Genomic DNA, 17,104 nt, shown 5'->3' with positions numbered 1-17,104 from the left:
TTGAGGGTCTATTTCTGGGCTCTCTATTCTGTTCCATTGATCTATGTGTCTGTTTTTGTGCCAATACCATGCTGTCTTGATGATGACAGCTTTGTAATAGAGCTTGAAGTCTGGAATTGTGATGCCACCAACTCTGGCTTTCTTTTTCAATAACCCTTTGGTGATTCGAGGTCTTTTCTGGTTCTATATAAATTTTAGAATTATTTGTTCCATTTCTTTGAAAAAGATGGATGGTACTTTGATAGGAATTGCATTAAATGTGTAGATTGCTTTAGGTAACATAGACATTTTCACAATATTTATTCTTCCAATCCAGGAGCATAGAACATTTTTCCATTTCTTTGTGTCTTCCTCAATTTCTTTCATGAGTACTTTATAGTTTTCTGAGTATAGATTCTGTGCCTCTTTGGTTAGGTTTATTCCTAGGTATCTTATGGTTTGGGGTGCAATTGTAAATGGGATTGACTCCTTAATTTCTCTTTCTTCTGTCTTGTTGTTGGTGTAGAGAAATGCAACTGATTTCTGTGCAATGATTTTATATCCTGACACTTTACTGAATTCCTGTACAAGTTCTAGCAGTTTTGGAGTGGAGTCTTTTGGGTTTTCCACATAGAGTATCATATCATCTGCAAAGAGTGATAGTTTGACTTCTTCTTTGCCGATTTGGATGCCTTTAATTTCCTCTTGTTGTCTGATTCCTGAGGCTAGGACTTCTAGTACTATGTTGAATAGCAGTGGTGATAATGGACATCCCTGCCGTGTTCCTGACCTTAGTGGAAAAGCTTTTAGTTTTTCTCCATTGAGAATGATATTTGCGGTGGGTTTTTCATAGATGGCTTTGATGATATTGAGGTTTTGATCAGGAAGGGATGCTGTACTTTGTCAAATGCTTTTTCAGCATCTATTGAGAGTATCATATGGTTCTTGTTCTTTCTTTTATTGATGTGTTGTATCACATTGACTGATTTGCGGATGTTGAACCAACCTTGCAGCCCTGGAATAAATCCCACTTGGTCGTGGTGAATAATCCTTTTAATGTACTGTTGAATTCTATTGGCTAGTATTTTGGTGAGAATTTTCGCATCTGTGTTCATCAAGGATATTGGTCTATAGCTCTCTTTTTTGATGGGATCCTTGTCTGGTTTTGGGATCAAGGTGATGTTGGCCTCGTAAAATGAGTTTGGAAGTTTTCCTTCCATTTCTATTTTTTGGAACCGTTTCAGGAGAATAGGAATTAGTTCTTCTTTAAATGTTTGGTAGAATTCCCCTGGGAAGTCGTCTGGCCCTGGGCTTTTGTTTATTTGGAGATTTTTAATGACTGTTTCAATCTCCTTACTGGTTATGGGTCTGTTCAGGCTTTCTATTTCTTCCTGGTTCAGTTGTGGTAGTTTATATGTTTCTAGGAATGCACATTACTTAATTTCTTAAAGGTTGAACTTGGTATCCCATCCTGTGGTAGCTGGAGGAAAACTTAATGAAAGCCTTTTTGAAACATGTCCTAATAGTCATGGGTCACCATTATGACGTGCTGTTCTAGATAAAGGATACCTGATACATGAAAAGAGTGATCTGTCAAATATGTATTTTTTTTATATACTGAAATTTTTGTGTTTTTTATTTATAAATTGATATATTGATCTATAATCTACATATAATTTTAAAACACCTTTTTTTTTTTTTTTTTAAGGAAAAAGGAAATACTTTCTTCATAGACATACAAAGAAGTAAAGTCAGTGAAGTCTGACCTTGCTAGTATCTCAGGTCAATCCGTGCCCTCCATAATACCCACCACCCGGTACCCCAACCTCCCACACCCCGCCACTTCAAACCCCTCCGATTGTTTTTCAGAGTCCATAGTCTCTCATGGTTCACCTCCCCTTCCAATTTCTCCCAAATCCCTTCTCCTCTCTAACACCCCCTGTCCTCCATGCTATTTGTTATGCTCTGCAAATAAGTGAGACCATATGATAATTGACTCTCTCTCTGCTTGACTTATTTCACTCAGCATAATCTCTTCCAGTCCCGTCCATGTTGCTACAAAAGTTGGGTATTTGTCCTTTCTGATGGAGGCATAATACTCCATAGTGTATATGGACCACATCTTCCTTATCCATTCGTCCGTTGAAGGGCATCTTGGTTCTTTCCATAGTTTGGCAACCGTGGCCATTGCTGCTATAAACATTGGGGTACAGATGGCCCTTCTTTTCACTACTTCTGTATCTTTGGGGTAAATACCCAGGAGTCCAATTGCAGGGTCCTAGGGAAGTTCTATTTTTAATTTCTTGAGGAATTGCCACACTGTTCTCCAAAGAGGCTGCACCAACTTGCATTCCCACCAACAGTGTAAGAGGGTTCCCCTTTCTCCACATCCTCTCCAACACATGTTGTTTCCTGTTTTGTTAATTTTGGCCATTTTAAGTGCTGTAAGGTGATATCTCAATGTGGTTTTAATTTGAATCTCCCTGAGGGCTAGAGATGATGAACATTTTTTCATGTGTCTGATAGCCATTTGTATGTCTTGATTGGAGAAGTGTCTGTTCATATCTTCTGCCCATTTTTTGATATGTTTGCCTGTTTCGTGTGTGTTGAGTTTGAGGAGTTCATTATAGATCCTGGATATCAACCTTTTGTCTGTACTGTCATTTGCAAATATCTTCTCCCATTCCGTGGGTTGCCTCTTTGTTTTTCTGACTGTTTCCTTTGCTGTGCAGAAGCTTTTGATTTTGATGAAGTCCCAAAAGTTTATTTTCGCTTTTGTTTCCTTTGCCTTTGGAGATGTATCTTGAAAGAAGTTGCTGTGACTGATATCGAAGAGATTACTGCCTATGTTCTCCTCTAGGATTGTGATGGATTCCTGTCTCACGTTGAGGTCTTTTATCCATTTTGAGTTTATCTTTGTGTACGGTGTAAGAGAATGATCGAGTTTCATTCTTCTACTTATAGCTGTCCAGTTTTCCCAGCACCATTTATTGAAGAGACTGTCTTTTTTCCACTGTCTATTTTTTCCTGTTTTGTCGAAGATTAATTGACCATAGAGTTGAGGGTCCATATCTGGGCTCTCTACTCTGTTCCACTGGTCTATGTGTCTGTTTTTATGCCAGTACCATGCTGTCTTGGTGATCATGGCTTTGTAATAAAGCTTGAAATCAGGTAACGTGATGCTCCCAGCTTTATTTTTGTTTTTCAGCATTTCCTTAGCGATTCGGGGTCTCTTCTGATTCCAAAGAAATTTTTGGATTATTTGCTCCAGCTCTTTGAAGAATACTGGTAGAATTTTGATCAGAATGGCATTAAAAGTATAGATTGCTCTAGGCAGTATAGACATTTTAACAATGTTTATTCTTCCAATCCAAGAGCATGGAATGGTCTTCCATCTTTTTGTGTCTTCAATTTCTTTCATGAGTAAAACACCTATTTTTAACTAATTAATTAATTTTATGTTAGTCACCATAAGATACATCATTAGTTTTTGATGCAGTGTTCGAAAAAAAAAATCTATTTTAAGTGTAGACTTCAAAGAAGTTTGCAAAGCATAGGTCCTTATAATCACCATCCAGTCATTAACCCAAGAGAGAAACCTGGGTGTTATTCTAGTTTCCTCTCTTCCTCACATCCAAAGAAGTACTAATTTGTTTGTTTGTTTGTTTCTTTCTTTCTTTCTTTCTTTTTAAAGATTTTATTTATTTATTTCAGGGACGCCTGGGTGGCTCAGTTGGTTAAGCCGCTGCCTTCGGCTCAGGTCATGATCCCAGAGTCCTGGGATCAAGTCCCGCATCGGGCTCCTTTCTCAGTGGGGAGCCCGTTTCTCTCTCTGCCTCTGCCTGCCACTCTGCCTGCTTGTGTTCTCCCACACTCTCTCTCTCTCTCTCTCTCTCTCTGACAAATAAATAAATAAATAAAATCTTTGAAAAAAAAATTTATTTATTTATATCAGAGAGAGCATGAGAGGGGAGAGGTCAGAGGGAGAAGCAGACTCTGCCTAGTAGGGAGCACACTGTGGGACTTGATCCCAGGACTCCAGGATCATGACCCGAGCCAAAGGCAGTCGCTTAACCACCTGAGCCACCCAGGCACCCTGAAGTACTAGTTTCTGTACATGCTACACCCTAGGTTCCATAGAATCTATTCTCTCCTCTTTGCTCTCATGGCTTCTACCTTCGTTTTCATTATGTTGGACCCTTTTCTCCTTTTTAACCTCTACTTATTGGAATCTTTAGTTAGTTTTTTTACCTTAACTCATTTCTTTCCTTTATACCTCCCATAATGTTACTAATTGTTCCAATAATTACTGATTATTCTGATCCTATTAGAACCCCCCTCCCTTGCTTAAAAATACCTTGCTGGGGACACCTGGGTGGCTCAGTTGGTTAAGCAGCTACCTTCCCCTCAGGTCATGATCCCAGCATCCTGGGATCAAGGCCCACATCGGGCTCCTTGCTTGGCAGGGAGCCTGCTTCTCCCTCTGTCTCTGCCTGCCATTCTGTCTGCCTGTGCTCGCTCACTCTCCCTCTCTCTCTCTCTGACAAATAGATAAAAAATCTTTAAAAAAAAAAAAAAAAAGAACAAACCATAAGTGACTCTTAATCTCACGAAACAAACTGTGGGTTGCTGGGGGGAGGGGGGTTGGGAGAAGGGGGGTAGGGTTATGGACATTGGGGAGGGTATATGCTTTTGGGTAAATTGGAAGGGGAGATGAACCATGAGAGACTATGGACTCTGAAAAACAATCTGAGGGGTTTGCAGTGGCGGGGGGGTGGGAGGTTGGGGTACCAGGTGGTGGGTATTATAGAGGGCACAGCTTGCATGGAGCACTGGGTGTGGTGAAAAAATAATGAATACTGTTTTTCTGAAAATAAATAAATTGGAAAAAAAAAAAAAAACTACCTTGTTGTTTCTTCCCAGTCATTTTATTCTCAGGCATCAGTTTCTGGGTAGGAGATTGTTTCTTAGCAATTGACTTGGTGGTGACATTATTTATCAGATAGGAAATATACATTGAGAAGTAGATTTGTGGATGGAAGATGCTGACTTCACTCACTTAACACTCTAGGAGAAAAACAAATTTGCCTTGTGTTTCAGTTTTGAAATTATCAGAAGCATCTTCATTTGATTTTAGCTGTATGGAATCAACTGTGATGGAAGAAGAGAAACATTTTTAAAACATCCTTTAAACACCAGAAACTTTTTTGAGATTTTATATTGATGTGGAAAATCAATTTTGCTAATGATAGGTGGGAAAAATTACAATGGTTGTTCAAGTTTATTTATGCTTGTAGTGATAGTTAAGCTTAAGTTAATGAACTCTCATTTTTACCTGTATAGACTGGCCTTTTAAAAAATGTCTTCCCAATTGATACTGTTCAAATATCAATACTACCAAAAGCCATATATAGATTCAATGCATTCCTTATCAAATATTCCAGTAGCGTTTTTACAGAAGTAAAAAAAAAAAGTCCTATCATTTATGTAGAACCATAAAGACCCTGAAATAGCCCAAGAACTCCTGAGAAAGAATAACAAAACAGGAAACATCACATTTCCTGATTTCAGGCTATACTATAAAGCTGTAGTCATAAAAACAGTATGGTACTAGAATAAAAACAGATAATTAGACCAATGGAATAGAATTAACAGCTCATAAATAAACCTAAGTATAACAGGTCAGCTTATATTTGACAAGGGAGCCAAGACTACTCAATGGAGAAAAGACAGCCTCTTCAATAAATGGTGCTGGGAAAATTGGATACTCACATGTAAAAGAATGAAACTGGACTCCTATCTTACACCACTCACAAAAATTAACTCAAAATGGATTAAAGACTTAAATGTAAGATCTGGGGTTTGGGGGTGGTACCTGGTTGGCTCAGTTGGTTAAACCTCTAACTCTTGATCTCAGGAGTGTGAGTTCAAGCCCTGCATCAAAATATGACACCTAGAGCACAAGAAACAAAATAAAAAATAAACAAGTAGTACTGCATCAAACTAAAAAGCTTCTACACAGGAAAAGAAACCATCAATAAAGTGAAAAGACAACCTATGCAATAGGAAAAATATTTGTAAACCACTTATCTGATGAGGGGTTAATATCACAAATATATAAAGAACTCATACAACTCAATAGCAAAAGAAGAAATATCCCAATTTTAATAAGGATCTGAATAGACATTTCTAAGAAAAAGATATACAAAAGGCCAACAGGTATATGAAAAGATGCTCAATATCACTAGTCATTAGGGAAATGCAAATTAAAACCATAATGAATTATCACATCATGCCTGTTAGAATGACCATCATGAAAAAGACAGAGATGACAAATGCTGGTATCAATGTGGAGAGAAGATAACCCTGTGCACTGTTGTTGGGATTGTAAATTCATATGACCACTATGGAAAACAGCATGGAGGATCTTCAGAAAATTAAAAACAGAGCTATCATATGATCCAGCAATTTCATCTCTTGGAAGATACCCAGAGGAAATGAAAACTCTAACTTGAGAAGATATCTGCACTGCAGGTATGTTTACAGCAACATTTTCACAATAACCAAGCCATGGAAACAAGTGTCCATCGATGGATAAATGGATAAAGAAGTTATGGTTTATGTACATACATGAATATATACATGAATATATATACCTGAATATTATTTAGCCATGAGAGGTAAGGAAATCCCACCATTCGTGACAACATAGATGGACCCTGAGGCATTATGCTAAGTGAAATAAGTCAGACAGAGAAAGATAGATACTGTATGATCTCACTTATATGTGGAATCTAAAAGCAAAAACAAAAACCAGACTCACAGAAAAAGAAATTGGACTTATGGTTACCAGAGATGGAGAATGGGGGTAGGGGGAATTGGAGGAAGGTGGTTAAAAGGTGCAAACTTCCTGTTATAAGATTAATCGGTAGCGGGGCATCAGTTGGTTAAGTGTCTGACTTTTGGTTCTGCTCAGATCACAATCTCATGAGTGGTGGGACTAAGCCCCATGTTAGGCTCCACATTTAGCACGGAGTCTGCTTGGATTCTCTCTCTCTCTCTGCCCATCCCCCCACTCATGGATTCTCTGTCCTCTCTCTCTCTAAAATCAATCAATCAATCAATCAATATTAAAAAATAAAAGATAAATAGGCACTAGGAATGTAAAATACTGTATGATGAACAGAACTAACACTGCTGTATGATATATTGGAAAGTTGTTAAGAAAGTAAACACTATGGGGATACCTGGATGGTTCAGTTGGTTAAGCATCTGACTCTTGATCTCAGGGTAGTGAGTTCAGGCCCCATGTTGGGCTCCATCCTGGGCATGGGACCTTCTTAAGAAAAAAAAAAAAAAGTGAATGCTATGTGTTCTTATTACCAGGAGGAAATTTTTTCTTCCCTCTTTTGTTCTTTCTTTTCTTTGTATTCTATCTATATGAGAAAATGGATGTTAGCTGAACCAACTGTGGTCATTATTTCACAATATATGTAAATCTAAGCATTATGCTGTATGATTTAGACTTATATAATGATGTATGTCAATTATTTCTCAGTAAAATTAGGGGAAAATGCCTTCTCATAATTATCTAAATATGTCTCAAAAACCATAATGAGTTTATAATTGTGAGATTTGCCTATTAGATGGTAAAAATAATCTCTAAGGTAAAATAATTGATAGGAGAGGATCTTCTTACCTTGAGTGGGAGGAAAACATGGAAGGAATATTTAAATGTGACAATAAAAACATAATAAACTTCATTCTTGCTATAGACCTTGCCTTGACCTTAATTGTCAACATATTATTTATTTTCTATACCATAAATATTCTATATCCTCTTATTTTTCTTAACACAGGAAGAAGAGATATTCAATATAGTGCCTGAGTAAGGGAAGTATTTTGGGGTCTAAATGTTTACATTAGTTATTTGAATAGTAATGGAATGAGGATGATTCTAATATAAATGATTTTTATTAACCTGCTCTGGGGTGTTATTTAGAAAAGTGAGTAGTCACTTTGAAAATTTAAAGTCCTCAAAAAATTAAAAATAGAGCTACCATATGATTGAGTAATTCCACTTCTTGGTATTTATCCAAAGATAATGAAAACACTAACTTGAAAAGATATCTGCATATTCATTGCAACATTATTTATGGTAGCCAAGATTTGGAAACAATGTCAGTGTCCATGGACCAGGGCACTTGGGTGGCTCAGTCAGTTAAACATCTCACTCTTGATTTCAGCTCAGGTCATGATCTCAGGGCTGTAAAATCGAGCCCTGTGTCAGGCCATAGAGCCTGCGTAAGATTCTTTCTCTCCCTCTCCCTCTGCCCCTCCTCACCACTTGTGCACTTTCTCACTCTCAAAAAAAAAAAAAAAAGTCAATGGACAGATGAATGGATAAAGAAAATGTAGGATGGACAGCTAGATAGATAGATAGATAGATAGATAATGGATATATATCATTCAGCCATAAAAAGGAATGAAATCTTGCCATTTGCAACTATATGGATAGACTTTGGGGCATTATGCTAAGTGAAATAAGTCAGAGAAAAAAAACTACCATATGATTTTACTTATATGTAGAATCTAAAGACAAAAATAAAAACCAGCAACAAAAAAAAGCAAAACAAGCTAATAGATACAGTTAACAGATTGATGGTTGCTAGAGGCAAGTTGCTGGCAGGGTGAAGGAAGTCAAAAGGTACAAACTTACAGTTACAAAATAACTTAGTCATGGGAATATATTATTAATAATACTGTATTGCGTATTTGAAAGTTGCTAAGAGAGTAGATCTTAAAAGTTCTTACCACAAGAAAAAAATTCTATAAAAAATTCTGCAACTGTAAGGAGATGGATGTTATACTAGACATATTGTGGCAGTCATTTCACAATCTGTACAAATATTGAATTGTTATGCTATATACCTGAAATTAATATCGTTATATCAGTTATACCTCAGTTTTTATAAAGTCCTAATCAAAATCCCAGGAAGTTGGTATCAACGAATGGATTCTAAGGTTTGTATGTGAAAGCTAAGACCTAGAATAGCAACACAGTACCGAAGAACACAATTGGAGGACTCACACTAACCCATTTCAAGACTTAACTGTTAAGGTACAGTAATCAAAACAGTGTGGTATTGGTGAAAGAGCAGACATTTATATCAATGGAAAAGAATAGAGGGCCTAGAAATAGATTCACACAGATATAGTCACGTAATCTTTGACAAAGGAGCAAAGACAAATCAATAGAGAAAGGGTAGTCTTTTCAAGATGATACTGGAAAAATCGGATATTCACATTAAGAATCTAGACATAGACCTATACCTTTTACTAATTGTACTCAAAATGGATTGTAGATTAAATATAAGACACAAAGCTATAGAACTTTTAGAAGAAATTTAGGAGAAAATCTAGGCATTCTTGGGTTTGGTGATGAATTTTTAAATATAACACCAAGACCATGATACATGAAAGAGAAAATTGATTAGCTGGGCATCATTAAAATCAAGAACTTCTACCGTGTGAAAGGCACTATTAAGAAAGTGAAAAAACAAGTTACAGCTTAGGAGAAATATTCACAAATCTTATATTTGTTAAATTTTATGTATATAAGTATATTTTTATATATATCCATGATGTACAAAAATTCAACAACACAAAAACAACAGGTGTTAGCAGGGATGTGGAGAAAAGAGAGCCTGTGTACACTATTGGTGGGAATACAAATTGGTGCAGCCACTGTGGAAAACAGTATGAAGATTCTTCAAAAAGTTAAAAATAGAACTACCTTAGGATTCGGCAATTGCACTACTATGTATTTTTTTAAAGATTTTTATTTATTTATTTGACAGACAGAGATGACAAGTAGGCAGAGAGGCAGGCAGAGAGAGGGAGAGAGAGGAGGAAGCAAACTCCCCATTGAGCAGAGAGCCCGATGTGGGGCTCGATCTCAGAACCCTGGGATCATGACTTGAGCCAAAGGCAGGGGCTTTAACCCACTGAGCCACCTAGGCACCCTTGCACTACTATGTATTAATCCAAAGGATACCAAGATACTAATTCAAAGGGATATATGCACCCCTGTATTTATAGCAGCATTATTTATAATAGCCAAGATATGGAAATACACACACACACACACACACACACACACACACACCCCATACCATTCCATATGTATATGGAATATTAGCCATAAAAAGGAAGGAAATCTTGCCATTTGCAGTGACATGGTTGGATGTAGAGAGTATTATGCTAAACGAAATAAGTCAGTCAGGAAAAGACAAATACCATATGACTTCAGTCTTATGTGGAATTTAAGAAACAAAACAAATGTGTGAAGGGAAAAAAAGAGAGAGAGGCAAACCAAAAATAGAATTTAACTGGAGAGAACAAACTGATGGTTTCCAGAGGGGAAGGGGATGGGAAGGGTTTGTTAAGCAGTGCCCTTGTCATGATGAGCACAAGCTGATGTATGAAAGTGTTGAATCTCTATATTGTATACCTGGAACTAATATAACACTGTATGTGAACTAATTGGAATTAAAATAAAAATTTAACCCCCCCAGAAAACTCTTACAACTCAAAAATAAGGAAACAACTCAATTAAAAAATGGGCACAAGAGCTGAAAATGCAAAGAAGATATACAGATGGCAAATATGCATATGAAAAAAATGTTCAACATCCTTTGACATTAGGGAATTGTATATTAAAACAACGAGACACCACTGTACAACTATCAGAATGACAATGTGGGAAAAAAAAAACCAACAACCTGACAAATACCAAATGCTCAAAGGAATGTGGAGCTAGTAGGGATGCAAGACGTTACAGCCACATTGGAAGTTTGGTAGTTTCTCACAAAGCTAAACATAGTCTTACAATATAATCCAGCAATTGCAATCTTAAGTATTTACCCAATTGAGCTGAAAACTTATGTTCACACAAAAAAGATGCAGATAAATATTTATAGCAGCATTATTCATAATCACTAAAATCTGGAAGCAACCAAGATGTCTTCAGTAGGTGAATGGGTAAACAAACTGTGGTACATGCAGACAATGGAATATCACTCAGTGATAAAAAGAGAGCGTGTGCACTCTGAAGACAACAAAAAGACATGGGAAAACTTTAAATGCATATTGCTATGTAAAAGAAGTCAGTGTGAAAAGGCTGCCTTCTGTATGATTCCAGCTGTATGACATTCTGGAGAAGGCAAAACTATGAAGACAGTAAAAAGATGAGTGGTTTCCAGAGATTGAGGGAGAGAAAAGGAGGGTTGAATAGGATTATTATTACATATTTATAATTATATAATATATTATTATTATTAATATATTATTAGGGTCATGGAGCTATTGTGTATGATACTTACGCATTAGTTAAAACCTGCAGAACTTTGCAGCACAGTATAAATCTTAATATATGCAAATTAAAATATTTAGGCAGTTAGAGGATCCCAGGAAGGAATGAATATAGACTATGACAAAAAAAGCTAACTATTATTTCACGTATGAAACAACCCCGATGGAGGGGTAGCAGGAGGGGAGGTGCTGACCCAAGTAACTTTGAAATGAATGTGTAAGACTAAATACTAAAGGAATTACACATAATGGTTGTATTTAATAAAGTTGTTTTCAATGGGGATTCAGGTTGAATATTTTGATACCACTATGCATATATTCTAGAATTGAATAGTTAAGTAAATGGACGAAAGCTGGTGTAAGTCAGATTTCTCCTTATTGGATTAGGAATTTACAGATAAGCAAGGGAAAGAGGCTGGAAGGATCCTTTTGATGATAGATTAGAATTGGGCAATATCAGTGTGAACTCATGTTCAGCTTAATGGAGACATAGATGGTTATTACATATTATAGAAAATATATATACACACAGGTCAGTTATACACACATGCATTTCCTTGCTTTGTTTACAGAAGGTATGAAAAAAAATATGATGACCCAGTGTTGAAAAGTATACCAAGCCACCAGATCTTTGGTTCCAGACCACTCTCCAATTAAAGGAACCATAACTTCTTGGAGAAATGTCTGATTTTAGGACTGGGATAGGAAATATATGAGTCTAGAGAATCTTACAGTGCCGGAAAGTAAGGAATGAATGAATTACCTGTAAATTATTTGTAAATAATTAGAACTTAATTGTAAAAAATGTACAATATTGCTACAAGGTGTTAACAATAGGGAAAACTGGGGGCAGAGTATGTGGGAACTACGCTCTCTTAATTTTTCTGTAAATCTAAAACTATTCTAAAACAATAATGTATATCAAGTAAATGAAAGTACTATTGGAAGATCTCACAATAACCTGGTGGTTTCTGTCTCTCCTGCAGCTTTGAAAGTGTGTGCTGCCTTGCTGACTCTTCTTCTCTCTCAGACATCACTTTTGATGGCAATCCAATAGCTCAAGAGTCATGGTACAAACATACAATCCTTCAGAATATGATGCAGCTGCGCCAGCTAGATATGAAGAGAGTCACGGTGAGAACTCTTTGGAAGTGCTTTCCATAGTGTCTTCCTTACTGTGGATTAAGAGACTGGGGTGCACATTCTTTGCTTGAAATGCTTCTTAGTTTTAATAAACTGTGGATTATAGTGACTATATAATTCATAACTATGATTACAAATCTTTTACCACCTGTTCCTCATTCCCAATTTCATTGAATAGGGCTGTTAAATAACAAAAAAAATTCAACAGAGGAAATTTAAAAGATCTAATTGGCATTATTAATCAATTCATGAATTGGACAGCATTCTGTCTAGCAAGTGGAGAGGATCTCCCAGTGACTACAGAAAAAGAAAGGTTTTTAAAGGTAGAGAGGGAGTGGAAAAAAGGAAATTATTAGCAAAGGATCCATGGTTTTAGGCAAGGTCACCCTTCTAAAGGGAAGGGAAGGGGCCTATTGGTAAATTTCCTAGTCCTGACCAGGAAATTCACAGGTTGACTGGTTACAGAATACATTTCTGGGGGGTCTAAACTGTAGTTAAGTTAGGTAGCAACTCTTGGTTTACTGGCTTGTGACCTTAACCTAAGTGATGCCATTTTGGGGCTATAGTTTCCTTTTTAACAGGTTTTTTAAAAAAATTAATTTAAATTAATTAGTCATCATGATTGTTTAAAGTAACCATCACAGTTGTTTTTCATTCTGGCTAATACCCAACTAAAAATTTATCTTAGAATGGATGAGTAAAAATGACATTCATTAAGTTACATAATGTAATGTTTCTGCACATGGGTGCCAAAGCCATACTGCTTGAGTCTCTATCCTGGTTTGACCAGTTTCTGGCCAAATGACCTTCAGGAATTCACTTGACCTTTCTGTATCTCATTTTCCTTAAAGTAAAATGGGGGGTAGACAGTCATAATTACATCACAGAGTTGTTGTCAAGATAACATAAAGCATTAAACCTTAGAACAATGTGAGGCTCAGAGGAAGTGTCACGTGGAGCTGTTGTGTTGTTATTGACGCCATACCTCTCAGAAGAGTGCTTGTTTATTCATTCGATCTGCATGTTAGATGTTTTGTATACTTCGATGTTTTAATGATTCCTGATCTAAGCAAAATGCTATATATGCACCTTTTAGTTGTACAGTGCGCATTTGCATTTTATAGGCTTCAAGAAGTTCTGTAAGAAAGAAATTTGCCTTAATTTTCATTGCATATATCAGATTTATTTCAATATTTTGCTATCTCAGATATTACTCATTAATGATCTCAGTTGGATAATCTCAGAGCTAGAAATAATATCCTAAGGCTCCACTTGCCTTCTGACTTCTAGACCCTGCTAATGTTGATGTGGATTCTGAGTGGTCAGTTAAGTTTATTTAATTGCCAATTAATTGACTCCTTGCCTATAGCCATTTTCACAATGTGTGCATTTACATTTCTGTCTCAGGAATATCATGGACATCTCAGGTGACAGGGAAGTAGTTACAAGTATTGATGAATTCGTTAATGCCAGGGATCTTCTGGGGGCTCTGCCTCTTTTTGTTCTAGCATGGAGAAACAGTTCTTTGTCTTCAGCTTGTTTAGATCTATCCTGTAAACTCTGTTTCATACTTTCACCCTTATCTCCATGTGTTTCTTCTTCTTCTTTTTTTTTTCCAATGATTTTATTATTTGTCAGAAAGAGAGAGGACATGAGCAGGGGGAGCAGAAGGCAGAGGGAGAAATAGATTCCCCGCTGAGCAGGGAGCCCGATGTGGGGCTTAGGCCCAGGACCCTGGGATCACACCCTGAGCCGAAGGCAGACACTTAACTGAGCCACACACGCATCCCTCCATGTGTCTCTTAATTGAGTATCTTTGGTACTTAACAATTACTCTTCCTGGTGAGGTTGAGGTGGGTGGGGTAAGAAATGAAGCTGACTCATTTATATAAGTTAGTACTTAATTATATATTGTATTTCCCATAGTGAACTTATATGTCAGTCTTGCCCACCCAACTGATGTATACAATCCTTACAGGCAGAAACCATTCTTCTTCCTTTCCGGATATATACCGATGTCCTAAATATGTTTATTTCCTTTCCTTCCCTATCTCACACAGTGCTGAGAATGTAGTAATGTTCATTAAAGTCTTAATTGAGTGAAATTTATATACTTTCATGCCTGAAATAAAGGAGAGTGGTGCTATATGTAATCATTGTCTTTGTATGTTCCATGAGTTGTGTTTGCCTGGTGAGGAAATGAGAGAAAATCACCTGGGATAGAAGCAGGGCCAGCTGTTCTGCTAAAAAATCCCTGTACATCTGCTCCTTCACAGCTTAATTTGACAAATTAAAAAAAATTAATGTCTTACTAAAAGCTTTACTTGAGATATAATGGGCATAAAATTAATTGGACCTATTAACTGTACAGGTTGATAAATTTCAACATGTGATCACCTGTGAAACATCACCACAATCAAGCTTTTTCATAATCTACTACCCAAACAAAGTTTCCTCATGCTACTTTGTTATCCCTCCTTTCCATCCCTCCCCACCCAACCTTCATTGCCAAGCAACCACTGATTTACTTTTTGTCATTATAGGTTAGTTTCCATTTTCTAGAATTAATGGAAACAATTTCAAAGTCATAGGAAAGTTGTAAGTACAGTAGCAAAAACTTTTCTTGGGGCGCCTGGGTGGCTCACTGGGTTAAAGCCTCTGCCTTTGGCTCAGGTTATGATCTCTGGTTCCTGGGATTGAGCTCCACATCGGGCTCTCTGCTCAGAGGGGAGCCTGCTTCCCCCTCTCTCTCTGCCTGCCTCTCTGCCTGCTTGTGATCTCTGTCTGTCCAAAAAAAAAAACAAATAAAATCTTAAAAAAAATAAAACCAACTTTTTTCTTGAACTATTTGAGAATAAGCTGCTGATTAGATAACCCAACAATCCTGAACACTTTAGTGTGTGTTTTTGGCAAGCAAAGACATTCTCCTGTATAAACGCAATATAACCAATGAAATTAGGAAGTAAACACTGAATAATTATTAGTGTCTAATTCTCACACACTCTCAAATTTTACTGGTGGTGTCAATAATTTCTGTGTAGTGAAACGATCCAGTTTGGAATTGTATATTACATATGGTGCATTTGGTCATCAGATTTCCCTCATCACTATTTTTCAGAAACGGTTTCTCGGTCTTTTTTTGCCTTTCATGACTCTAACATTTATGAAGATTCGAGGTCAGTTTGTAGAATGGTACTCAATTCAGGCTTTTTGATGTTTCCTCGCAATCAACTTTTATAGATTTTTGCATAAATAACACAGAAATGATTTTTATTTTTCTCGTTGCGTCCTACCAAGTGGTATACAATTTCTATTTATCCTTTTATTGATGTTGGCCACTTTAATTACAATGGTGTCTGCCAGCCTTCTCTATGTAAAGTTATTCTCTTTCCCTTTGCAATCCCGTTCCTCATAAAAATTTCAGTTTTTTCATTTATTCATATTAGTATGGGCTCATAGTATTTAGTCTTACCTTTTATTTGTTACTTTTTAGTGACTTTAGTGTAGAAACAGCCTACCTTTTTTCTCAGTAGCTTTTTAAAAAAATATTTTATTTATTTATTTATTTATTTATTTGAGAGAGGGAGAGACATTGAGAGAGAGTGTGCATGAAAGAGGAAATAGGGAGAGAGACAAGGAGACTCTGGTGAGCATGGAGCCTGATATGGGGCTTGATTCCACAGCCTGAGATCATGACCTGAGCTGAAATCAAGAGTCGAATGCTTAACTGACTGAGCCACTCAGATGTCCTAAAACAGTATACCTTTTAAAAGACTTTCTGTTGGGGTGCCTGGGTGGCTCAGTGGGTTAAAGCCTCTGCCTTCAGCTCAGGTCTTGATCCCAGCGTCCTGGGATCAGGGCTCTGATCAGCAGGGCTCTGCTCAGCACATCAGGGCTCTGCTCGGCAGGGAGCCTGCTTTTCCCCCTCTCTCTCTGCCTGCCTCTCTGCCTATTTGTGATCTCTGTCTGTCAAATAAATAAATAAAATCTTCAAAAAAATTTAAAAAAAAGAGACTTTCTGTTAACAGAGTTGACAAACAAATGGCACATGTTCTGGCCATGTGTTTTCGTGAACAAAGTTTATTGGAACACAGCTGTGTCCATTCATTAATGTGTTATCTCCATATGCTTTGATTCTACAATGGCGGAATTCAGTAGTTGCTAGAAGAAACTATATGGCTTCTAAGTCTAAAATATTTACCATCTGGCTAGAAAAATTTGCTGACACCAGTTCTATACCAATTTTTTTCTCTTTAAAAAAGACATCTTGATTAATTTTTATGTAATTTACTGTAGAAATATTCTAGCTGGGGTGGATTATACAAATACTGAATGAACCTCTGTGCACTAGAGCTATGTGCTGAGGACTCCGTGAACTTGGGCACTGTGGAATATTTACAGTTTTCAAGGGAAACGCAGTGATATTTGAGATCTTTGAGACACTGAGAAGACTACGAGCTCAAGGTTATTTGCCATTTCAACACGAGGTCACACTATATTTACCGCCGTGGCATCGTATCTTTGCAAAGTGGTGGTTTTGCTAAACAAAATACTATGCCCAAATCAGTATGGAACAGGAAATGAGGTGTGCCAATGTCCAGTCTAAATA

General features: G+C 36.9%; 1 protein-coding gene across 4 annotated transcripts in view; it reads left to right on the top strand.

Moving 5' to 3' along the window:
- Positions 1–17,104, top strand: part of LRRC49 (leucine rich repeat containing 49) — a 162,729-nt gene that overhangs the window by 86,606 nt on the left and 59,019 nt on the right. For all 4 annotated transcript variants that reach the window (XM_044229963.1, XM_044229962.1, XM_044229961.1 and 1 more), the window contains one exon: positions 12,339–12,486. In XM_044229963.1, the coding sequence (XP_044085898.1) occupies positions 12,339–12,486 (148 nt within the window). The remainder of the gene's footprint in view (positions 1–12,338; positions 12,487–17,104) is intronic.

Source organism: Neovison vison, chromosome 13 (genome assembly GCF_020171115.1).
Source record: "Neovison vison isolate M4711 chromosome 13, ASM_NN_V1, whole genome shotgun sequence".
Taxonomy (NCBI): domain Eukaryota; kingdom Metazoa; phylum Chordata; class Mammalia; order Carnivora; family Mustelidae; genus Neogale; species Neogale vison.
This window is presented reverse-complemented; position numbering and strand designations above follow the sequence as displayed.